The sequence below is a fragment of the Falco naumanni genome, chromosome 8 (genome assembly GCF_017639655.2).
Source record: "Falco naumanni isolate bFalNau1 chromosome 8, bFalNau1.pat, whole genome shotgun sequence".
Lineage (NCBI taxonomy): Eukaryota > Metazoa > Chordata > Aves > Falconiformes > Falconidae > Falco > Falco naumanni.
In genome coordinates, this window is record NC_054061.1 from 41198831 (window position 1) to 41224761 (window position 25931).

Below are 25931 nucleotides of genomic sequence, written 5' to 3' on the forward strand. Positions count from 1 at the left end.
CCGCCTCGCGGCTCTGCGGTCCTGCTGCTGCGCTCCGGGCTGCCGCGGTGAGCGGGCGGGGGGCCGGGCCGGGGGCGGCTGCCGCCCGCAGGGAGCAAGCAGCGACAGGCACCGCGTGGCGGTGGAAAACCTCGGGTTTTCCGGCTGGCTTAGCGGCTTCGCGTGTGTTTTGAGCTGCGGTTTGTCCTTCGGTTGAGGCGCTTGGAGCGCGGTGACACAGCTGTACGTTGAAGAGAAGGGACCTTTGACACTGACAGGATTTCTGTAGGAAATCAGATAACTGCGCCGCAGAGGTCCCAGAAGTGAAACGCCTTCAAACGCTCGTGTCAAAGCTCCTAGTGCGTTGATAACATCAGCATTTCTCGTAAAGTTTCTGCTCTTTGAACTTCCTTTGGAAATCAAGAAAGACTGATTAAATTGCAGGAAGGGCTTATATTTATTTCTTTGGCACTGGTTCCTGGCATAAAAGAGATGGATCTGTTTACAAAATGGAATTTTAAATTAAGACCAGAACGTGGAAGTGTGAGATAAAAGTTTAAAAATTTAGTGCTAGAGATGACCGTGGTTTATAACATCAGACAATTCCATTTCCAAGGGGAATTTTTAGTATGTGTTGATATAGTAGGACTAATTGGTTGAAAAGACAGAATAACTTGTAAATCAAAGCTATAAAGCACTTTTGTTTAAAAAGCTGAGCATCAACAAATAGTGAGAAAGCTGTGGGAGTTTCTGGAATTATTTTAAGAGAAGAATTCTGGCCTCAAAAAACTAACTGTTGAGTGGTGTGGTCTGTGCTTTCAGTTTGGTCCATCTTAGCTTTTTTCCCCCTCTATTTGCAGAATATTAGCAGTTATCAGAGAGAGACAGAAGTATTTTACAAATTGAGAAATGGAACAGAAAAAGTATGTGGTCCACTAAAGAAGAGACTTGAAGACAAGGGAGACAGCAAATGTTCTTAGTCTTGCCTTCAAAATACTCGTCAGAGCTTTCATTAAAGTTGTGATGCTTTTTCTTTTGTTCCACTTCTGCAGGCTGAGCACAGCATTCTGCTGCTGTTTCATACGTAATCTGTACCTGGAAGTGAGTCAGTAACTTTTTATGATAGATATAGCTCCTTTAAAGTAACTTAAAGTATTTACAAACATTAAGGGTTTGTCTGTATGGAAGGTAATAGACTTCATTTAGATATAAAGTTATGCTCTGCTCACTGTTGTATACCATTCTCCTTGAGGGGAATGATTATTATTTATGAATTTACTAGTTTAGAATTACTAATTATGAATTTACACTGAGATAGCTATATCAGTTTACCCTAGGGCTACCATCAATGTGCCCTGATAGCTGAGGTATGCAGCTCAGTGTAAGTTTACAATAGAGGATCTAAGGTGCTGCAGATTCACAGCTTGCTTAACACTGATTTCTGTTGTATATAGATAAATCCATTTATATGAAGTATAATCATAGTGAAATGGCAGTCTTTTATATGACTTTTCAAATTATATCCATATATGTATCCTGTATATGCTGTGAGATGCATGACCAGAGTTTCAGAGTGCCTTACAGCTCCTTAAATACCTACCTGGTATACCGTGCACTTGCTTGTCTTACCAACAAAAATAAAAAAGAAAAACAAAACACCCTACACCACCACCCCACCCCTGGGGTGAACTTTCCTTTTCCCGGTGAGTAGGAATCACAACATATACATAATTCAGCCAATCTGTGCTTTGTTTTGTAAACATTTAACTAGTGATTGTCACTGTGTCGTATAGTACAGTCATGTTAGAATCTATCTTGTGATAAAATATACCTGAATGCTACCAAACATTTCAAAGCCAAGTTGCAGTTTAATAATGTTTTAAGAGTTTATCTGCAAGGTTTTAATGCTTCTCAATGGGTAGTTCTAAAAAGAAAAAAAGGCCTACACTGACAAAGTATATGCCAAGCTTCTGCTAGTTTCAGTGAGTACAGAATTTTTAGCTTTGGAAATCTGGATTCTTGTATCTGGACCAAAATGTCTAATAATCTACAGTGCTTCTGACTGGTCATGCCAGAGAGGCTTATGGGAACTGATTCTGTACTCAGAACCACCTGAGTGATCCAGTAAGAGTCCATATAGCAGAATATGTTTTCCATTTAGTTGCAGTGGTTCCTAGAGTGATTCTCTACACCCTCAAAAAACCTCCTGTCTGACCAGAGTACCTGTGGTCCCAAAAACAATGCTTCTGGTGCTCTGTCACATTGTCTTTTGTGATAGCTGAGACTTAAAAAGTTGCTTCAGCTAAATATTTCAAATTACTTCATACCAATGTGTTCTTTTGCAATCAGATATGTCTTAATATGATGCCAAGAGATTAAAGGAGTGAATATCCAGCAGTGGCTGCTAAACAATGAAATTTGAGAAGCCATAGTTTTTCCTTGTATTGTATGCCAAACACAAAAGTATTCATAAAGAAGTTGTATGATTAAGAACAACTACTTACTAGAAAGAACCAAAATACAGCTTTCAGCCTGAAGGCTGGCTTTCCCAAACGCTTGGTAGGCCTGCCAGATGTGATGTATTGTTCAGACTTCTAGCTTCAGTGAAATTCAAGACTTTTTTATAAGTCTGTTTATATATTTCTTTCCTCCAGAAATATTTGGTGAAGTCAAACAGGAAAAATTGAAAACATATGCTTTCTGCAGAATAAAAAAGAATTATTGTTTTTTGTATATAGTTTACAGGTACAATAATATTTTCCAGATGCCTCAGTGCGAGGACAATGGCAGACAAAATATGGGCTGGAGAAAGTTTTAAACCAATTCAGTGGTTCACTTCACATGTGCTGTGAGGAAGAGAAGGAAAAAGTGCTATTAACACTGAGGAGTGTTCGAATTCTACTTGACCAAGTGTGTCTTTTGATACCAAGTTTTTTCCAGAAATAATTTCTTTTTGTTTCTTTGCATTTGGAGACTGAAATGGCATAATGACAGTTTTGCAATTCATCATTACACTGGTTCTGTTTGAGAGTACTGTGAAGAGAGTGTTAACTGTAAATCAGGAAAGCAAATGAGAAAAAAAACATGATCTGTGATTAAGCCATTGGGACAATTGTTTTAATGTGTCTAATAGCAACTCTCATTCAGTTCTTTCAAGTTTATGTATTTTTCTTTATAAAATCAATTTCCTGACAACTGAAGATTCTTGCTGTGTCCTCAGAGCACAGTTGAATAGTTACAGTATCTCAGGTTCCTGTTCATTTTTGTTGTATTAATTCCAGTTAGTTGTCTTGTTTTGCTTCAATATGCTTATTTTTCCACATACTTAGTAAATAGTAAAAATTAGTAAAGAGGAAGGATGCTGCACACTGAGAATATAAAATACAGTTAATAAATGAGATAATATTGGAAACACCTTTTAATATAAGGCTACCTGGAAGCTCTAGGCAGCACATGTGCAGATACACACATGAAGGTGCGCATACACAATGCAGTCAAGACATCTGGGCCAGCGGTACTGTTTTCATAGAACTTGAAGGTATAAGGTTCAGTTTTTTAGTAGAGTGAAGAAGTCAGCACAGAGTGAATGAAAACAAAATAATAAATTTATGCATCATAAACTGCATCTATGATACATTTACAATATATTTTAAATAAGATGGGACCCATACCCTTTTGTAGATTTAAACACTCCTATCAGGTGCAGAAGGACATTGCAACAGTGCCATCTTTTATAGCATGCCAGTCAAGACCTGTCATACACACCAGGGCATATGATTTTAATAAGCCATACACAGTCTGTGTCCTTGACTGGAAGGATTAATGTTTCTGAGAGTGAATGAGGCTGTAGCCATATAGGTAATGCTGAAACATGCTCCTGGGCATGATTCCCTGAAGCAGTCCCATTCCTTTATTTGCCAAGAGCAAATTGAAGCCCCCTTATACAAGCAGCAGCACCACAGGCAATGCAATCAACATTATAACTGACAGCTGTTGCTCCATTGCCTGAAGCCTTTGAAAACCATCTATTATTTAAAAGGAATCTTCAGACCGCTCTGTTCCTGAATTTCTCTACCAATGCATCCCTTACAGCATGTAAGCCCTAGAATTATGTCTGTCCCTTACTAGAGTTCAAAATTAAAACATAAAGAGCATTTCTTTCTAGGCCTGAATGCTGCAGCTATTCTGCCCTCTCTCAGTCTGCAGATCTGGGTAGCTATCACCCAGTAAAGACACTTTTTTTAAAAAAGTGACTGTTACTTATTTCTCCTTATGTTTGTACCATTCACTGAATTTCATGTAGCATGTATAAGAAATATCCAGCACATACCTCATTTTTGATCCCATATGGACATGCTCTGTGATTGCAGGATATATAAATCCTAGTCCTGTTGAGCTAAAACATGTGTTTTGGAACTTCTGGGACATACTCAACTTCATCTCAGTTCTGAAGAAAGGGTGTCTTTTGATTCATGCTCTAGATTGGGACTTAGAAAATTAGAGGTTAAATATTTTTGCTGTGTTCCAGACAAGCTGCATAACTTTTAGAAAATAATTTATACCCCTCTGTTTCTAAAAACATATAATTTTTTATATTGTGGGAAAACTATTTTCATAGCTGACAAAGCCATCATCAGGAGGTGCTCAAACACACTGGTGATAGGCACCACAGGAAAATGGATTTGTAACTCAGGAATCCTGTCCTTCAGAGCACTAAATATCCTAGACATTGGAATAAAACATTTTAAAGACAGCTGCTCAATAGAAGAGTTAACTGTTTGTACCATTGCAGCCTGGACAATATGGATCCAACTGCATATAATTGAATCTTTTTTTCAGTTCCAGAAGCACTTGGAACCAAACCACTGTAAACAAATGGGATTAAATAAATAACAAATATGTATACATTGTTTTTTTCTTACCTTTTTTAATCTCCAGTGGTATTTGAGATGCTATGATTTCTTTTTTAGTGCAAAGTTCTATTGTTTTAATTGTTTAAATTTGGGATGTTAGAAGAGCTTTCTGTTGCTCTCAGGGAGCTGTTCTAGATGCCAAGTTAGGTATCATCAGTCCTGATCTGAAATTACAGAATACTGGTTCCTGAAGCACTTTGGGATGACAATAATCTTTTTTTCCAGAAATTCTAGACTGTCAGTGGAAGTTTCAGATGCCTTTAGAAAACAAATGAGACACAAAACAGTACTATTGATTCCTACCAAAGCTATAGGTGCTAATTCTAATTCAACAATGCTCCTGCTTCACATCAACTTCTACAGGATACTTGCTAAGCCCACTGGCTTTCTCTTAAACCACTTGCCCTTTAGGACATTTTAATATAGATATCTGGCATACTGCTATTATAGCAAGGGGAGAAAAGGGGGTTTGGGTAGTCATCAGAAGTAAAAGGTACATAACAGCACCTGTGGCTATTTTAGATTTGCAGTTGCTATGATACCTGCAAAAACATCCCCTGGCCAGCTGAGAGTATAATAGTTTGGATTGCTAGAAACACTGAGACCTGCAAGCAAAATGTTCTGCCACCATAATGGAGAAGGCACAGGTTACTGAAATGACAATTGTGCTTGTAAGCTACAGAACAATGTTGTAAATGCAAGAGATGATGGACAGATCGGTTCTCAGACGAAGAAGGAAGAAAAGAATGCAACACAGATTAGTGACCCCTGACCTCAAGGCCATTTGAGTTGGCTTTACTTGGCAACCTTGTAAAATTTGAAGAAATTATGTGGTAGTTTCCACTACTGATGGAATATATTGCACTTAACATTTTTCAAAGTTGTCCCCCTGCTTTTGCTGAGAAACCAGAATTTATGTTAATGAAGACTACTTGTCTACTCAGTCTTGTTTCCCCCTCTAGCTTCATTTTACATGATTTCTTCTTTCAACTAAAGATAATTCAAAGTTCACACAGCTCTTTTCTGAGAATCATTATGGAGAAAATGTCACAAAACAAAGTATTGAGTTTGTTTTATCATTCCAAACAAACCACTCCCAACATCTCAGTGACACTGAAATATTAGAATATAATGAAACAAAATGCAAAGAGGCATTAGGGATATACACATGAAAAGTCAACAGAAAAGAAGCTTGAAAAAATTTATTTAAGGCTGTCATTTAATATCCTTAAAGCTTAGCCTTTTTATAACAAAGGTTTTAAGAGGGATATTCACTCCTCAGGCATTTGTAACTGCCAGCCCCTTACAAATAACATATATAATTGGTGATTGAATTCTTTGTGTGTATAAGTCAACTTTTTAGAAAAATAATTGTATCATTAAATATAAATGGAGTTACTAATAAGTGGAAAATATGAAGTTACGGAACTTTCAGTCTTAAAGCTGTTAAGATAACCATCCCTTAGACAATAGGTTTTTCATATATAAACCTATGGCAACACTAAACTATAGTATGATTGTTTCCTGGCATGCAAGGTGATGTAGCTTTGTTACACCTAATGTAAATGACAGAATACAGATTTCAGAATCTTAATAACTGGCAGTTGATGCAACGAAGATCTTCATTTATCCCATTTTTATCCTGCATTTTTACTGGTATTCTCCCAAAAGGTCCCTGGAAAAAAAAGCGGCAGCAATTAGGACATATAAATCTCCCAAGATTTATGAAATATGTGTGGAACATATTTTTTCTGTTGAAGAGGTAGCAGATGTCAGTTCCACAGACCCCTCAATGCCTCTCTCTAACAACAGATTGAAAACATTTTTTCCTAGAGGAAAAGCTTTTTAGTAGTTTCTAATAGATTATTTTCCTAAATTGTTTCAATGCTGAACTACAAACAAACACAAAATTATAAAAATGTTAATAAAAACTTTATTTTAACTAGCTTCTAAATTTTTTGAGACAGTATTGGTTATTTCAGATTTCCATGATCAACTAACTCAGTGCTTTGGTGCTTCAGTAGTCCAATGCAAAAATCCAACATTTAAAAAAATCTGGCCACTCACATGTGCCTTGAGTTGGCATTTTATTATTTTTTAAATGCTTTGTTAATGTTCACAAATAATTCTTAAATATTAACCTGTTCACAGAGGTCACAGAAAATATTGCTTTGCCAACAGCATTTGCCTATATAAGGCAAACTATAGCAGGGTTCTGAAGTAGGTCACTATCAAGAACTCAGATTACAGTACCATATTCCCTAATGACAAGCCATAATTTAAGGCAGTGTTTTATATCACAGTCTTTAAAGAATAATCAATTTGATGTAATTTTACCAGTAAGTGTTTCTGATTTTATAATGCCCATGCAAAGGAGATTATTGTTTTTCAGTAGTTTACTTCTGATTATATCCAGTGACAAAACTCCCCTCAAGTGAAATAGGAAACTCTTTAGAAGGTTCACCACTGGTGCAAATTACAAATTACATGTGGAGTGAGTTCTGTTTAGCATCTTATCCTTGTTCAGCACTGTCTGTAAGTTACAGATATGTCAATGGTTAAAAATTAGCAGTATTTTCCTATGTGTGACAAATACATTTAAACCCCCAGTATATTAAGAGTAACACAATCAAAATTCAGGCACCTTTGGGTAACTTTTGTGTTAATCAGCCATTTTAGGAACTCTTTGGCAGCCATGTCATCAAGGACTTTGTTGATATCACTTGTAAAAGTGCCATCTGCATGTCTTCGGCCCATTTCTTCGGCCACAAGAGCTTTTTCTGGGAAACTTGAAAGGGAAGAAATTATCAAACAATTTGCAGATCAAAATTAACAAACCATTTAAAAGGGCCTCATTACAGGATTCTAATACCCTGTGTTTTTAAGGAGTTAAGGGCTGAGCCTCATGTTATGGCTCAGTATAGCATAATGTATTTCAGAACATCTTTTGAGACATTATTTTCACAATAGCATATGCGTGGAAGTATCACTTTACCAGATGAGAGCTGTTCTGTCAGGTGAGTCTAAATTGCTAGTATTTTTGAAAAAGCCATACATGCAAAAACATACCTCAGGCTTCAGTGTCTATGCCAAGTAGATTAGGCACTAGTAAAACACACTAGATTTACTAAGAATTGTTATTTAAGAAATACCACTACTAAAACATTATAGTCAAATTTTCAAACAATTTTTTCTGTTTCAATTGGACTTCAGTCCTAGTTGCCTATTTACAATTATATTGCGTAAAGTATTTAGATATTAAGAGCAGAAACTTCTCTGGGCACATAACTGAATTGCAACACCTGTATAAAACGTATGTGCTTCTTTGCTGTACAATAGCATTTTATATTTGGAATCAGATCCCGATTCTTCCTCTGTCCTATTTTGACAGCTGAAAAACCATTATGCCAAGAGCCTGATTTAGAAAACTTTCCTCTCTTGTTTCATGCTATCAAATATCGGAAGATTTCAATGGGTTCCATTAAGGTGGGCTGATGCTGAAGCACACTGAGCTCATCGGACCAGTGACAGGCAGACTGGTTATTTTCATGCAATAATTTCAAGGAAGGCCGTATACAAGTTTGACCACAAGTAATACTGGAAGGGTCTACGTTTAATTGTCTAGGTTTCTAAACTCAGTTCAGCACAACTAGGTTGTATTTCTTTCTTAAAGATTCTGAAATATCCTATTTCTGCTCATGAAAATAAAACATGACAGCAGAATAACTGCAAATTTGAACTTTATGAAATGGCATAAGTCTTTCCCTTCTCTATATAGCTAACCTAATTTATTTAACTCTTTTTTCAGGAAATTGTCATTATTTAAAAAAATTACTTTTACCTATTTAGTCTTCCTTTACTACAACACACAATCTTGTCTTACAGATTGTATTTTATTATTATTATTGTTTATTATATATATATAGTGCGAGAGACTTACATAGTACTTTACAGCTGGTAGAATATATAATCAGAGGATGAACTGAAATCCCTGCCCCGAAGAGCTTACAGTCTAAAGGCACAAATAAGTACAGAACAGTTAAAAGGTGGGGAGTGGCATGTGCATGGTGTAGCTCCTAACCATGCAGAGTTGGGAACAGATGAGATAGAAGGTGCCTGCAGGAGATTGAAGGCAATGCCATTCTAAGCGTAAGACTATAGTGGAAAAAGATGCAGTCATGAGTGAGTACATGAAGTGAATAAGCTTGAGAAATCTGCAATGAGTATGGGGAGAACAAGATATTAATGAAAGAAATCAGAGACATAGGTCAAAACTGTGGAGCACTGCATCCAGAAAATCATGAACCACAGCAAAAGAAGTAGAGGTGTCTTAAAAAGGAGAGTAAGTCATAGTTGTAGGAAATGAAGGAAATGATAGTTATTTTGGCAGCAGCAACTTTGTGGAGCATGGGAAGAGGAAAAGAAGTCATCAGTTACTGCTCAGAATAATCACTAGCACATGAAGTGCAGATGATGACGTTGGTAAAAATTTTATCTTGGAAATATTGCAGAGGAGAAGATTTGACAGTGAAAGGGAAAAAACCAGAAAGTAATTTAAGATGACACCGGCTAGAATCATCTCAATGATAGTTAAGGAGACTTTAAGCAATGTTATGTGAAGGGGGAAAAGGTGACAGTTAGAGGAAGGTCTGGTTTAGTTTTAGATATGTTTACCTTAGATATAACTTGACCTTTTAGAATGTAACAGTATACTGAACAGGTATTACAAAAGAAAAACATGAAGTACAGCAAGAATGATCAAAAACACATCAAGGTTTCATCAGACTTGATTTCTAACCCCAAAAGCAAGGCAAAATTTAGTAATAGGAATGGATGGATTCTTACTCTCTTCTTCCTCGTCCATTCACTAACCAAGCAATGAACTCTTTGGCAGCTTGACCTTCCAAATAAGAGGTGATATCACTGGTATAGGTGCCTTCAGCATGTCTCTCGAATTCAGCATGACGCTTGGAGATCGCATTGCTGAAAGAAGAGCAATACTGTAGGAGCAGACTACATAAGGATTTTTTTTTTTGTTTTAACCTTTATTGATTTATATTTCCCACCCACCAGAATAGCTTTTCTTATTAGGGAGAGAGTTTTTTTTTGCTTCTGAAGTTGCTTTTGATTTTTTTTTCTTGGTAGCTTTCAGTTCTGTAGGCATTGTCTGTGCTATGCAATATAGTTCTGTGCAGAGATGCCTGAACTAGTTCTGAACAAATCAGATCACATGCTGAAAGCAATTATAGCTGCATTGGAACGGTCTTCTGCTAGATTAATTAGCTATCAACAAACTGTATTGTACTATACAGACATACTTTTTGTTACTCCTTGTGTTAACCTAAGAATTTCTATTAAGCTACTCCTCCTACCTTAATCTTCACTATTTCTTAGCCAAACTTTACTTTTTGAATTTTTTTTGTGAACACCCTTTTGTCATTCTGACCAAGTGATAAACTTGGAACAATTTCAAGCCTGATCACCTTCAGCTTAATAAGGACCTTCTCCCTCTCTACACCTCATTGTGCCTCTTTCTTTGATAGAGCACAAAATTATGTCACACTGGACCTTAGGAAGACAGGCTGCACTTGGAAGTAGACATATTATGGAATATTTTCCACAAAGTTCCATAGCATTTCTATTTCAGAATTTGCTAATTGCTGCCCAATTTTCAGGGCCTCTAGCTCTTTCTATTATTTTTTATCTTCTTGGGATTTCACCATTCCTCCTAATTTAGTACCATCTGCACTTTTCATCAGCATGCTAACTAGAGTTGTTTGGAACATTTTTAATGAAACGCTACTTTTGTTGAGATATGCTGTTTAATTGAAGCTGAAACATTACAGATTTGTTACTGATATTGACAGTGTTATGAATGGAAGGATCTTTGTGTTCTGGGCTATCCTCTTTGGAATTTCTGACAAAGGGAAGAACTAATATAGGTATTTCAATCTGTTTTGCAAAAATACTTACAGGGTTTTTTTGTTTTATTTTTTCGAATTTCCAATTCCCCCAACCCTTTCCCAAAAACATTGCAAAGGAACAGAATTCTGGCCTCCAACAGGTTTTATGTTCTCTTTTCCTGTAATGAGCTGTTTGTGTAACATGAACTGAGTGCTTAGGTCTGAGCATTGTATGTGTTTTATCAGCTCTCTGCAAATTGGTGCCTAGCCATTTTAATTTCATTAGTCTTCTCTCTGATTTTCTTTTCCTACACATAATATTTTGGGTTTTTTTTGCTTCAGCCTTTTTCTATACCAAATTTTTATTTTTATCTTAGTCTCTACTTTATTACTTGAAATAGCCTTTCCTGAAATCTATTCTCATACCGTTCCATTCCTTGAGGCCACTGCACATAGCTGTAGAACACAGGTACAGGAATAAATAATACAGAGACATTTCCTCTTTCCCTGTAATAAGCAGGTGTGAGATAATTTCTTTTGATATGTATTTCTTGGATTATGGTAACATTGTGAGGAATATTAATTGTTGTCTTTCTTGTTTAACAGGAAATAAGCTCAAACTGTTTTTGACTAACAAATTGTGGCAACTAGAATACCTTGAGAGCTGGTCCGGGAATTTGTCATTTTCTTTGTCCTCTTGACCTTGTTGGCTGTAGTGGAATTCCACAATCATTAGATCATTATTACCAGTACATTGCAGAGCATGCATAAACTGATAACATTTTACTGGTTATTATTTAAGTATTATGATAAACAACAAAAACAACTGATAAATTAATATCATAAATAATTTCAGGATGAATTTAAATTAATACAATATCTAGAAATTGTTACTTTGGACTTTAAAGATTTCCACAGGGGTTCAAAAGCATTAATAGCATAGATTTTTAGATTCTGGGGACAGATCTTCTCTAGAACACAGAGCATACACTTACATGATTTTACATTATCTTTGCTCTCAGCTTGGTAGCTTGTGTTTAATCAAAGTGTATTTTCAAAATTCATGTCAGCTCAGGCCTTAACAGTATCCTTGTGATACTGGTGAAGTAGCCAGTGGTCAACGATACTTAAACCTTATCTCCCTTTTCACAAATGGAACTGCAGAATTAGAGTACGCATAGATAAGAAAGTTTTATTATGGCCTTATGTCCCAGACTTTTACATTATATTTACATATCTTATTCCTATTGAACTTAATTCATTCACTGAAACAATCTGTCCTAAAGAGGCTGAGATAGTCTTTTTAGATGGCATATCAAGTAATATACTGATACTACACTTGATTTATCCAAATCTTTTGGGCTGATTTTGCACACATTCCCTATTTCTAATAATGTAATACATTTTCCTTAAGTATTTTACTTATTTGAGGATTCTACATGGTCTGTGATGGGAAGCTGAGATCAAGAAAGTGAATTCAGGTAGATTTTTGGCTGTTTCTGTAGATCTATAGCAATGTGACCAAAATGCTTACCCATTTCTCTTAGTGCTCATTAACCATTGCACGAAGTCCTGAGCTCGTCTAGTGTCCAAATACTTGCTGTAATCGCTGGTGAATGTGCCTTGTGAATGACGTTTCACTTCATTCAGCTGTCTAGATTCATCTAATGGTTCAGACTGGGAAGCTTTGAATGATCTGTGAAAAGTTTAGTACTTGTTAATTGGCAATGGTTATAATACATTCTATAGGTGCATTGACTTTTATTTTAAAAATATTATTTTATACTCTCACAAAGTGAAAGCTAGTGGCATATTGATCACTAGCTGTCTAGTAAAATGAATCAGCATAGCAGATTTGATACTGCACAGTTACAAAGTCTTGGATAAATAAGGCAGCTATTGTAATACCAAAACCTTCTGTGCTATACTTTACAAAATTAAAAACTATTGCCAGTTCTGATGGTAGATTAAGAACTGTGTAATAGTATATAAAAATTATCTTTGAGTTATAGTATGTTTTTCTTCACAAAGTTCAGGCCAAGTGTTTCTAGAAGTTGATCTAAAGAATTTACCTTGATTTTTCCTCTGTATCCTGAAGAGGATTTTGCCAGCTGCCTTGAACTATCATTAAAAGAAGCCCAGCAACAAAATAAACACTTTTCATTTTCATTGCCTGTCAAAACAGAAGTAAGACAACAAAGAAAAATGGAATGATCTTTATATACGTCTGAATCAATTACATCAAAAGGAGACATCCTTAATGCTGATCTAAACTTGAAGATATTGAGACCCTGTGAGGATGGGGTCCATGTCCAGTGGATGGAGACTGTAATGCCTTGGGTAGGCATTCAAAAGATGCAGTTCCTGGTAGAGTGTTTAGGCTCTAGTCTCTATTCTAGAATGCAAGGTGAGCTGTAAGCAGCTGCATCCTCACTTTTGTGATACAAGGATAAAGGTCTGTATCTCTTCTGCTTCATGTTCTGCTGATGGCAAGCATTAGATCTGCTTCTATAATACCGTTTGGTTGCAAAACTAGGGTATTGGTGTGACTTTTAATTTTTTTCCAGCTCATTCACTAGAGAAAAAAACAAGCAAATTTTTTTCAAGAATACTGCCACATTAGCAGCTCTTCATTCTTTCCTTCTGGTCCTCCACCTTCCTTTTAACATTTTTTTTTTGAAATAACAGGTATTGCAGCCGTAGGCCTCTGGACTTAATAACGACTTATTAATAGGTGTGACTCCTTAGAAAAAAAAATACCAACCACCAAACCCCACACTGTCTTGTCTTCAGTTCATGACCTATTATGTCAAGTTTTGCTTGTTGCACTATTGACATAATACCTTATTTCAGCTTAAGGGCTTCCATTATGGGGCTATGTGGTATATACAAGATATGAGGTATATACTTCATATTAATGGTAATAAACCAAAGCAGAAAATACTGTATCCCAGATGTAATTCTTACTGTTACAGGTCATTCTGTTGGCTTCAACCATGTAACAGAAGCGACCACATTATTATATGTCTTCATCATGTGCACTGTAATAACTTGACCAGTTCCACTGACTTTTATATGAGATCAAGCAATGTAAACTAGAGTATTGCAGCCTGTACAAATGCTTTGGTAATCCACAGCCAAGCTGATTCCCTTACTTGCATTAATGAATGGTTTACTCATACAAGTAGTACAGTTACAACTTCTAGTGAATACTCACCAATGGGAATAAGGCATTCTCTAATCCCCTAATTGTGTGCTACAGTTTTTGTTATTTAATCTCTGTAGACACATGGTCCCCTATAGGACAAACTGTTGAACAAATTCATTTTAGACTCATGAAAGAAACCCTGTGCAAAAGGAACAATGAGTAGCTTATGACTAATAGACTCAAAAATGCTTTGCTGAACAGGAAATAAGAGGAAATCTTACACAATCACTAGTATATATTGTTTATTTTCAATTATTTTGGATCACTTAAATTTATGGAATGAGTGTATAGAAAAGGAAACAAATTTAAAATTTTGTTAGATACTTTTGACCTTGACAAAGAAATTGAATATGCCATTCATTCAATAGTTAAATGCTCATTCATGGAATGATGCTCATTCATTCCAACCTTAAAGTCAGTATGGATCGCAATATAAATCTGCTGTAAAGCAACAGAAGTTGCAATGAGTTCACATCAGTAAAATGTCACTGGAAATAATTTCATCCTGTACTTGGACTGATACTTGTGTATTTGAAAGAGCCCTTCTGCCATCCGTGACACTTTCCTATGGAAGTTTATGTTACACTCTGAAAAACAAAGGGAGATTGGAGAGATGAGTGCACTGAAGTAAAGTGGTAGGTGGCAAAGACCCAGCCAAAAAATACCTTCCCCACTAAATGTGAGCTGCGCTGAACTCCTCTGGCTCCACTGGAGGAATCATTTATTGAAATCCAATGATTTATGAAGTAAGACAGCCTAAGTGAAAATGTATCTATTCTCTATTGTAATGCCTTGTGTCACAATAGGCTGAATTCAAATATACTATGGCCTGGAGGAAGCCATCAGAGAATTATGAAGGAATGATGTGTAAAGAAGGTGCACCTTACTCTGTCTTGAGATTTAGAGTTGGCTCTGCACTGACCAGTGCAAACTGGGGCAGTGGGGGGCATATGAACATCTCTGAAAAAGTAAACTCCTCCATCAAAAACCTTACTGCTGTAGGATTTTCATTCTGCCCCAGTAGTCTACCTGGCTTCAGAGCAGATTTTTTATGAAGTCTGTTTCTTCCGTCTATTATAAAATAACTTATAGGTGGAGATGCAAAGCTTGACTATTTTACCTATGGTTAGGAAGAATGTATTGCTTCTGCTACTCTGTGAAGCCTAATTTTTAAGAGAATCTTAATGAAAAATATAAATATTTTACTAGAATACCTCACTGTCAGTATCAAAATATGTAAGGCAATCAAAATCTTCATCAAATGTTAATCGAAACTGGGAAAATAAATTGATAAATATATTTTTTTCTGGTGGATTGTACTATCAAGCAATGGAGTCAGTTTCCCTCTTTCCACCGAAGCCACTGCCAGGGTTGCTCCTTTTTTCATCAGTGTGCATGGAGACTCTTTTCTGCCTTCTATATGTCCTGATATATGAGATTTGATTCCTACAGTTGCACATACACTGCTATAATACCAACAAATACCATAGTGGCCACGTAGTCAGTCCGATTATAACCTTAATTATAGTATCGATGTCTCTTTTCACCATTTCATTTGGAGCTGAAATTTGGTGGTGCAACACTGACATCCAATGTTTATCCCAAAGAATGCATAATTTCACATTTCATAGGCTTCCAACAATGGAACAAAAGCTCTGCCTGTTCTCTGAGAGATGACTCTGCTGTGGTCACAAAAATTGTTTGATAGTAGTGTAGTGACCCCCATGCTAGCTGATATGGCTGTCAATGAGTTAGCTTAGACACCAAATGAAGTCTGGCTATTGTACCATACATAAGTAAATTTGTCCTGCTTAATGGTATGATAGCAGTTTGGTATACTTTTATTTAACCTGAAAAACTAAAGAAAAATAGTTTACAGCTGCCTATAGCTTTGTTAAACTATGATACAGATTAAACATAAAACTAAGTGACTGAGGTGGAATGAAAGAAATAGTGTAGTCCTTAATTCAGCCTCCTTATAGTAATATTAGACACCAAAAGCTATTCTTTTATATAAAACTTATAAGAAATACCAAATTCAAAGCTCATTGTAGTCAGTAAACAGATTTTCAGTGACTTCAATATATCTTGATCTAACTCATGCCTCAGGCCTATGGAGCTTTCAGATGTGAACAGTCCCACTGGCAACTTTATGCCTTCAGAATATATTTGAAGTTAAATACATGGTCATCTTTTTCCTAAATTTTTTAGAATCAAAATCTGGGGAGACTACTAAAAAGAAAGGTATATAAATGCATTTTTTTGAAAGTAATACAGTTTTCAAGTAAGAAAATCCTTATTAAGAAAATAAACATTTTCAAAAGCTATTAATCTTCTGTCAAGTATCTTCTTAAAAAAATTCAGAATTAGTTTTGTTTGTTCAACATTTAGTACTTGCTATTGGTAATCCAAACGAGCAACAGCAGTTTTTTGACAAGCTAAAGAAGCTATAGTTTTTAAAGAAGAAATTGTTGTTATACTTGTGAAGACAAACGTTTTGTAGAGAAAAAGAGATGATCAGCAGAATAGTGTTTGTTTAGTTGTTTGTTTAGTTTATTCCTGCTAATCAATTAATTTCCCTATCAGAAGAAAGGTTTTATTTGCTCTGAGTTATTTAGGTCACCAGTAGATACTGCTAAAACCCATGCAATCTTATTGTCAAAGTGCAGGAAAACTAAGGCTAATCTTACACAGAAAATTTTTGTTCCTATGCATATGAGACCAATGGAAATGTTTTAATTTCAGATTTGACATGAAAAACTTAACACATCTCAGTTTGAACCACCAGAAAGTGTGTAACAAATATGTCTCTCAAATCTTGATCAGAAACTTACTTCAATATTATTTCCTTGATCAACCTGATTTTGCTAGTTTTCCTAATATATTTTACTGCTGATGTCTTTGGTACCTATGTACAATTTTAACTAGCTTAATTTCATTGAGTTTTCAAAAAATAGTCTTTCAAAAGTCAGATTTGTATCTATTTCCAGTTTAAAAATACAAATTATGGAGTTACAGTAGTACAAAAGGGAATATTTTCATATGAAAATGTATGAATGATCAAAATAGATTTCTATTGACATGAAACTGTGTGCAAATAGCAAATATTTCTAATAATAAATAAAATATGTTTTCAGGTAGATGTTATTTACATCTAATTTATTTACCATGCTATAATGCCTTGTGGAAAGTTTTGTAAAATATAACAATTCTAGTCTAAGGAAATCCATAGTAGGATGGAAGACTAAATTAAATTTTATACAATAACCACAATTGAAAGGCTTTAATTTTTACTTCTGTGCTATAAAATTTCCTTTTCAAATCTTCCAGTGATCTGAAAATAATAGCTGCTTGAAACAAAATAATTTACAAGTAGGGCAGTGGAGTGGCAATCTGTCTTGGACAGTTTTAATTCAGTGGCTATATAAACCCACTTAATTTGTTTGTGTTCTGCTAATTTAATCCCCGTTGATTCATAAATAGTATGTATAAGTAGTGAATATTTTTAAATTCATGTTCATTAAATATCTCTAGAGAAGATAGTAAAGGAGATAAAAATATAAAAATCAATAATGATGTATCTCACATTTAAATTCTTACTACAATGCATGTCTTTCATCTTCTCATGGTTAATCTTCCTTCTTTCAAATGCTTCTGCAACCCAAACAGTTGATTTTCCTTTTTTTGGATCATTTTCTGTTGAACTAATTCAATACATTAAAAGATTTTAATTATGATGTCATTAACTCCAAACATCAGTGACTATAACCATAGAGGAAAACATCAATTTACTGAAAGATCCTGTACCTCTATTGCAAACTTTGGGCAATACAATCCAGATAATGCACTCAGCTTTCTCAAACAAACTGTACTGTTAGTTCATGTAAATCTTACCTTTTTATATTTTGAAGTGATATGTAGCAGTTGCAGAAAGAGCTGCTGCTCTCTCTTCTGGAACTATGGCAAGCCTTGAGGATCCAGAGATCTGCCTAGCTGCCTCTTTTGCACAGACTTATATATATACTGTTCAGCTCTAGTAAGCATTATGGGAGTGCATCATTGCTGACAGTTTCCTTATTCAACTTTAAAAAAAAGTCATCATATTTGCTATTCATTTCATTTGATAATTTTACAAGCAATTTCACACATTCATTCTGCTTACTTTATGACATCAATGCTAACATGGATTTGCAAGAGGAGTGAGGTAGCAATGTCCAAAGAAGTAAATATAAAACAGAAGGGCATTAGGATGACAAACAGTGGGCTAAAGGTGCCTGGGATTAAGACAGTAATTTCTCCAAATTCAGATTTGCCACATTAAACATTTAGAATCCTGATCCTGTTGACATCAATAACATCAGCTTCACCTATCAATTTTAAATCAAGGTTTATAAACTTAATACATTATTAGCAATAACCAGCGCAGCTCCCTCAAAGCCCTTGAATGATTCTTCAAGCAATCATGTGCCAATACCATGAACGTGAAGAGATGTGAAGTACTGCAGTGATAGCTACCCACTATGCAAAGGCTAGCACAGGTCAAATTTAACAAAAAGATTTCATTACCCTTAGATGTAAAAGGCCAACTCTGTAAATGCTACTGTATGAAAATTCATACTCACTTGAGAACTGTGTGCCAAACATTCGTTATAAATTGAGTTTCACACTGTGGCCTACAGATTTATGCAAGGTAAGACTTTTGCTCACATCTCCATTCCCTACAGGGAAAAAAATCCTAAAACCAAAACAGATTTGATCTTTGTGGCTGTGTACGTTCTGTGCAACTATTACCAAGGTCCTAAACCATTCAGTGATAGGGGCAATTTTATAGCTGTGGTGGGTGGGGCAACATTGCCAAAGAAGACTGTTCAGCCATCTGGTGATCACAAGTAGGAGAGATTGACACAAAACTTGTCAATGGCCTTGGCATCTGGAAAAACCTGCCAGTCAGGAATATGGGTCTTTTGTCCTGTCTATGAAGCAACAAGTAGGATACTCCCCTTCAAGAAATTCCTGGAGAAGTTTTCCTTTACATACTTTTTCACACATAATGATAATCCTTTGTAAAATACAAAAGGGAACCAAAAATGAAATATGATTATTACGTATGTAAGGTGCCAGGCAGTCCAGGGGACACATCAGTTATGAAGGACTTCACCTTGAGTTGCAGTTCTGCTGAGTAAAGGGAAGGGTCTGGAATCACAGTGGACATAGCACTTAACATTAATGACAGCTTGTGCTCCAGTCTGAAGTGCCCCATGGTCTAATTTGTGGTACAAAGCCCATATATTGCAAACCCCCCTCTTATTTCCCTTAATACTGCTCCATGAAGTCAGCAAAGAATCTTCTTTAGTGAGGTAATTTTCTGCTGGCTGACCACAGTGAGATTGGCATAGCCCATATTCTACAATTGAGGCAGTGTATAAACTTAGTTACCCTAATGTTAGGGAGGCAAACAAAATTTAATGGATCCTTCCTTGAGCTCTGTCCTAAATACTGTGCTGTGGTACCATAGTATGGGTTTAGGGAAACATTAACTCATTACACAGTCCACATAATCTAATATTTTTTGTGTGTGAATAGAATATTTCTCTGCTTTTGGATCCATCTACTGAGATTAATGGGCCATTTTTGTCACTACTAGCTACCGTGCAAGTGTCTACTAATGCTACTGCTGAAAACTTAAGAGCAGTTTCTGTTCCTCTCATCTTTGCCTTCTGTTTCTACTTTCAGTCATTTCTGAGAGCCTTATTTTGCCTTTTTGTTACTTTCCTTTTTAATTACTACTTCTTTTCCCCTCTATTCCACATTCTTTCCCCCATGTCCTTCTTCCTGCTCCTAACTGTATTTTTCACAACCATTCAAAGTCATGGATTTGGCAGAGGATATACAACCTTCCATACATATTCATCAAACTTGGCTTTTCAGTTTTTTTTGTTTAAAACAACCAGAATTATCACCTCCATGTACCAGCCTTCCCTAGGCAAACAACTGTGTAACATCTAAGACATGGTGCCAAAGGAGCCAAAAGGAACCTGCAAAAAACCTTATATCCCAAATCTACTGATTTTCATAACATGAAGATTTCACTGAGATACGTTGTCTTTATGTCAGAATTATTTTTATTCTACTTCCTATTTAAACTGTATTAGCTTTATATAGGCAATGCAAAATCACAGTTTAAATGGTAAGCCCAGCACTAATATAAGGCACTCTCTGCATGAAGTCGGTCCTTTGTGGCTCCTGCGGGCGAGGCCCGGCTGCCCAGTCCTGCAGTACCCCGACAGGACAGCAGATGGTGATCAAAGGGCCGTTTAGACCTTTCGTACACCAGGATGTTGCTGAAATGGATTGCTACCGACAATTCTCTCACCGCATGCTAAGATACATTGCTTTCTAAACAGGCAACACAGAATGTAAAACAATATAATCTCCTCCAGGAAACAGGCAGTTCTTTTCTTTTTGTTTAGCTCTGTTTATTTTCTTGTGTCAGATAAAGTTCCTCGTTCACAGTAGGATGATTTCAGAAAAAAATATGAGAGAGCAGCTCAGTGCACCTGGTTGGGCAGGTTGTTACACTGACTATATCATCTAGCAGGTCATCTAGCATCTAGAAGGTGACTGATTATTTATTTCTCAAGTGATACACAGGTGATAAAAAGTACAGGAAAGAAATGAACTGCCATCATGAACCATGAAAACTTCAGTTGCCATAACTGAATTATATATATATATATAATTATATATAATATATATTTCAAGAATACAGCAAAAAATAATTACCAAACAGAAGTAGGAAACTATTACAATTGTATGAAATATACATATGTACTCAGGTTTTTTCCTCTCACATTGTAAAACACAATGGTTAGGCGGTACCTATTGGCAAAAATCAACGGCAACCTTACTTTCCTCTGTATTATAGTTCACATATCAGACAGTACTTAACTGAGTCAGACTCCTGAGAGCGTTCTCAGAGACAGAACACGAAAGTGACCTGCCTTCAGGAAAGTTTAATCTTAATGTTTTTCACGATTCACTTGGAGTCATTGAAAAATCTGTATCTGGGTTTCACCATATTTGGAGTTGATCAAAGTTTTCTGCACCATCATCTCAGCACCAGGTAACAGGTGCTATAAAGGACAGTGTAACTCACTGGACAAAAAATCTGTGGGGAAAGTTATAGAAGAGGTAAAAATGGAAGCAGAATTCTTACCGGCTGCACACTGACCCTGATGCTTTAGCAGTGACTATTCCAGTTGGCACGGCTTTTCAGAAAAATAGGACCAATGTATTTCTTATAACTGGCTAGCATACTCTGAATATAATAATTTTCTAAGATGTTTCTCTCAACTCTTTAACTGTTGGTAAAAGAAAAAAATATTTAAAAACATTTGAGTTTTCAAGATTTGAACATTTTAATGAATTAGGAAGTTGCTGACTTTTGAAAGTAAAAAAAAAGATCCCCAACAAATGCTTTCAAAAAAATGAACCCCCCACATTTTTCTGTGTATTATTTCATTACATATTTATTGTTATTTTATTAAAAATACTATTATTCACTACATACCATGAGGTATGACTACAGGCACACACCCTTTTCTTTCTTACATTGCACAGAAAACATTCTCTCTGTAACCTTGTCAACCATGAGTTCAGAGGCTGTGCAGCCCCTTTTGTTTTCCTATCCTTGCTACACGATAATCCACCAAAAGAGTTCTGCATTCCCCTCCTGAGAATGAATTAGTGCAACATATTGGGAAAACATATGCGAAAACATACATACATAAAATATACATGTTATATACATACATGTGTACATATACATAAAACACACAAATGTGTACATATGTATGTATACAACTCCATGGGAATATTTTGGAGAGCAAGAGTGGCTTTTTGAAACAGAGGAGTAGTTTAGGGTTTCTAAGCCTTTCCACAGCATTCAACTTCATGCTTGCTGCTGTGGATGCTGATGGGTTTGTACCTCAGGAAAGAGAGCTATTGTAACTGCTGTAGCCCACATGGTCTACTCACATAAATTGGAATCCATTTGAAGTCAATGGAGCTGCACCAATTTGCGCAAGCAGAAGAGCTGGCCAAGTATGTACTAGTTACTTTACATTCTGAGAAGACAATGTTCATAATTGAAAGTAATACCAAATGCTCTTAGCAAATACTATGAATTATTCAGATTAAATATAGAGCCTTCAAATGGCTCTATAAAATGTTCTAAACAGCTGTCCCTTGTAATTGGAACTGACTGGCAAACTGTAAAGTATTGAATGTAGTCTGAATTTGACTTGATATCTGAATAAAATGAGTACTAACCATATTCTGGAGCCTGGCTGGGGTTATGCTTGGTTTTCTGCTAATGCTGTTTTCTCTTCAGGCCTTTTCTTCTTTGCAGCTGCAGTAGGCAGTAATCCTAAATGAAGGAAAGCATGTAGCTCCACATTTAAAGTATGAGGACTGCATATTCATTGATATGTACAAATCACATAGCATGAATTGAGGTAGATGATGAAAATAGGTGTTGGGGAATGAATGGTTTAGAGTGGAACCAGTAGTTTTCTACTATTTATGTATATTTCAGTTCCTAGAAAAAGCAGATTTTGCTTTGCAGCTCTATAACTTTTTTTTTTTTTTTTTTTTTTTTAAAAAAAAGCTGAACAGGATTTATAGTGCAAACTGTCTTGTAAACAGCTGTATCTGTGGCTATTTATCAAGGGCCTGTCTACTTAAATCAGAACAACTATGTCCCATCTTCAGAGGCTTGTGTACTTTGTTTAGATGACAGATACTTGAAGACTAAGTTTCATTATCTGAAGTGGTCTTTTTGGGGTATCTAAAGTGTAAGATTTTTATTCAAAAGAGAAAAGAAAAGCAGAAAGTGCTCAGCATTTCCTGAAGACTGGATCCTCTAAAGCATTTGAAAGTGGAAAGCAAAATTTTAAGGATATTCATTCATCAGCTTAGAAAGCCTTGTTATAAAAGCTATCACTTCTTAGTTTCATAGTAAGTTGTTTCCCAGTGTTGGCTCTTACATACCATATTCTATGTCTGCAGTATAGATATATATACTTTTTATTCATATATAAGGCTAATCCTTAAATATATTTTTGTTTGCTTCAACTTGATTGCTCAGGACAAGCCCTTTAAGTTTGAACTGCATTGAAGCTCTGTTACAGAAAAGCCTACACTGTAGGCTAGATAAAAAAGGAATAGAGGAAATAGCTGTCCAGTGAATGTTTGTGGTGATCATGGACTGTGCTCGTACACAGCAATACAGAATGGAAGGAGTTCTCTTTCTAAAGAAGAAAAGGCTTGGGAGGATCAGTATCTGAAGGAACGGTGTAAAGAAGATAGAGTCAAGCTCTTTTCAGTGGTGCCCAGTGACAGAACAAGAGGCAGCAGACACAAACTGAAACATAGAAGGTTCTGTCTGAACATAAGGAAAAGCTTTTTTTATGATGAAGGTGAACAAGCACAGGCAGAGGTGCCCCAGAGAGATTGTAGAGTCTCCATCTTTTTAGATACTCAAAAGCCATGTGGACATAGTGCTGTGCTACCAGCTGTAGGTGACCTTCATGAATAGAGGGGTGGGATAAAGTGACCTCCAAAGTTCCTGTCCAATCCCAACTATTCTGTGATTCTGTGATACTGCAATGGTAGGTTTGAAGTGCTCTGCACCATTTCTAGTGAATGACTGCAAGGTTACCTGGTATTAGCACACACTAGCAATTTGATGTTTTGTATGTTTTTAAGAGGGGTTTTCTGACACTTACATCATCCTAGGACATTTTCCTCCAGGTCATCAAAATCCATGGTTGCTCAAACATAAAGCTTTCAGGTTAGACATTATTCCAGCAACTCTGCAAATGTTACACTCTGCTGAAGACATATTCCCATTCTTTGGCAAGAACATTGTGTAAGGCAAATAAATTAACAGCATGAAAAACAATGAAGTAAAACTGACAGCAGCATGATGCACTTATTTTTTTCATGTTTTATCCCCACAGCTGCTTCCTACAAGCCAAGGTGAATGGTGGACAGTTCACAAGATGCATACTCTGATTGCCTTAGGAAACAAACAGACATAAGGGCAGATTAACAATGAAACAACTAATGCATCCCTTGGGAAAGAGGTATCTTCTGTTATTTTGACACATTTTCCTGAAATGTCCCTTGTTCCAAATACTTTCAGAAGCTTCTTACTACAGACCTGTGGGCAGGGTGTGAACAACATATTGCATCACTTTATTACTTATAGTATGCACAAAAATTATCTGGCCAAATTTCCAGAGCTCATAGGATTTTCAAAACTGTAAGTAAAAATAAAGGTGCAGAAATTTAAAGAGACCTTAACATATTGATATTTATGTGAGATTGATACCGTGATTTTTTAACAACTGCTTTAGGTTCCCATTGACATATTCAGCTATCTAAACCCTCTAAGCATCTGGGATAAGAGCTTGATTTTTATCTCTTTCACCACGACTTTGCAATGGTTTCTGTGGTGTTGTATTAATATATAGAAATTGAGAGTTAAATCTCATATAAGGAATTGTATTCCTTATTTGTAAAATAACTGCGTTACTGAGACTACTGTTGTGTGCAGCAAATGCACATAGGACCATGTAATCAACATCTAATTAGACCCACTTCATGTTATATTTGCTTAATGTTAACTTTCTTAGAGCTATAATTTTTTCCTTTAACCATTATAGCAGTTGAAATTTAATTACATTACCAACAAAAAGCTCATTAACATCATGTAATTGGCAGCATTTTCAAAAAAACCTGAACTAATTGAGTATTTTCTGAAGAGTTCCCATCAAAGTATAATTTAACCATTACAAACAGCTTGGCAACTACATTTACATAAAGATGTGACTGAGGAATGTTCTCATGTGTGGAAAATCAGATTTGATAATGCCATTAACAAAATGAAGGAAGCTGTTACATAGCAAATCACCTCCACATTTTAATGATTTTGGCTAAACCTCATGTTTTTGTCAAGAGGGTCAAATCTCTTGCTTTTCCTCAAAGCAGCAGCAACTGATTCCTGACTGAGTTAAGATGCAGCTTGCTTTTTGAGGAGGCTAATCCACAACCTTTTTCAGGTTATTTTGCACTCTCATTGGCTAATGCCAGAGATAAGATACTGCGTTAGACAGACCATGGCTCTTGTGTGGTAGGCTAACTCAGAATTTTTTAAACATGTGACCAGAGAATCATTTAATCTACAATGGGTCTCTTGTCAATTATCTTGTTCATATTCTTATATTATGACAGGACTGACTTAATTACTAATCAAAAGAACACAAGTATTCCAATCATTATTAGCCTGTAGCATTTTTACAAGACCCCCTAAAATAGTTTCACTGGAAACAAAGCAAAGAAAGCCTGCATAATCCTTTGATTCTTCCCCTCCAGTCTGGGATGAATGACACTGAGATTAATTTGAATGCTGAGGTGATGATTAGAGCTTAGAAACAGGCTAATGCAGCTCAAGTATTCTGAATACAGGAAGAAAAAACACTGAGATAAAACCGCTATCATGAATGTCCTGCTTTCATATTTAAACCTGAACGCTGAGAGTTTTGCAGAGTCAAGGTTTCAAATAAGAGTAAAAAAAAGATTGAACACAGCATTCAATATTCTTGATAATTATCCAAACTTCAGCTTTAAATACAGTGTGTTCCTGTCCCTGCTTGGATTCTTTCCAAGAAATTGGAAATAAATTTTGAGAAACCGGTTCTTGTTAGGATGCTAATTAGGTACTTGAACTGCTTTCTTTGTCCTTTGTCATTTTACCATTGTAGTTAAGAAATGCAAGCATATCCATCTGGCAGTGTGCCTTTGCAATAGACCACCTATCTTCAGATTGCAGAATGTAAGTTTAAGCAAGATGGCAATAAATGC

At 35.9% G+C, this 25931-nt stretch overlaps 1 protein-coding gene across 2 annotated transcripts; it reads right to left on the bottom strand.

Annotated features, from left to right (window-relative positions):
* Positions 1–6080: 6080 nt before the first annotated feature.
* GCG (glucagon) lies at positions 6081–25832 on the bottom strand. 2 transcript variants are annotated; one of them, XM_040604797.1, is made up of 8 exons: positions 22335–25832; positions 21220–21364; positions 12868–12968; positions 12330–12491; positions 11452–11505; positions 9738–9875; positions 7537–7680; positions 6081–6567 (listed from the first exon to the last, which is right to left on the bottom strand). In XM_040604797.1, the coding sequence occupies exons 3-8, from the start codon at positions 12963–12965 to the stop codon at positions 6543–6545; spliced, it is 621 nt and encodes a 206-aa protein (XP_040460731.1). In that variant the 5' UTR covers positions 12966–12968; positions 21220–21364; positions 22335–25832; the 3' UTR covers positions 6081–6542. The 2 variants fall into 2 exon arrangements, with proteins under 2 accessions (XP_040460731.1, XP_040460730.1); XM_040604796.1 differs by lacking the exon at positions 21220–21364.
* Between the last annotated feature and the right edge of the window lie 99 nt (positions 25833–25931).

Coding starts and splice junctions, on each gene's coding strand:
- GCG (XM_040604796.1), bottom strand. Junction 12,492..12,867: donor GATACAGAGGAAAAATCAAG/GTAAATTCTTTA, acceptor AACTTTTCACAG/ATCATTCAAAGCTTCCCAGT. Junction 6,568..7,536: donor AACACAAAAGTTACCCAAAG/GTGCCTGAATTT, acceptor TTTTTTTTCCAG/GGACCTTTTGGGAGAATACC.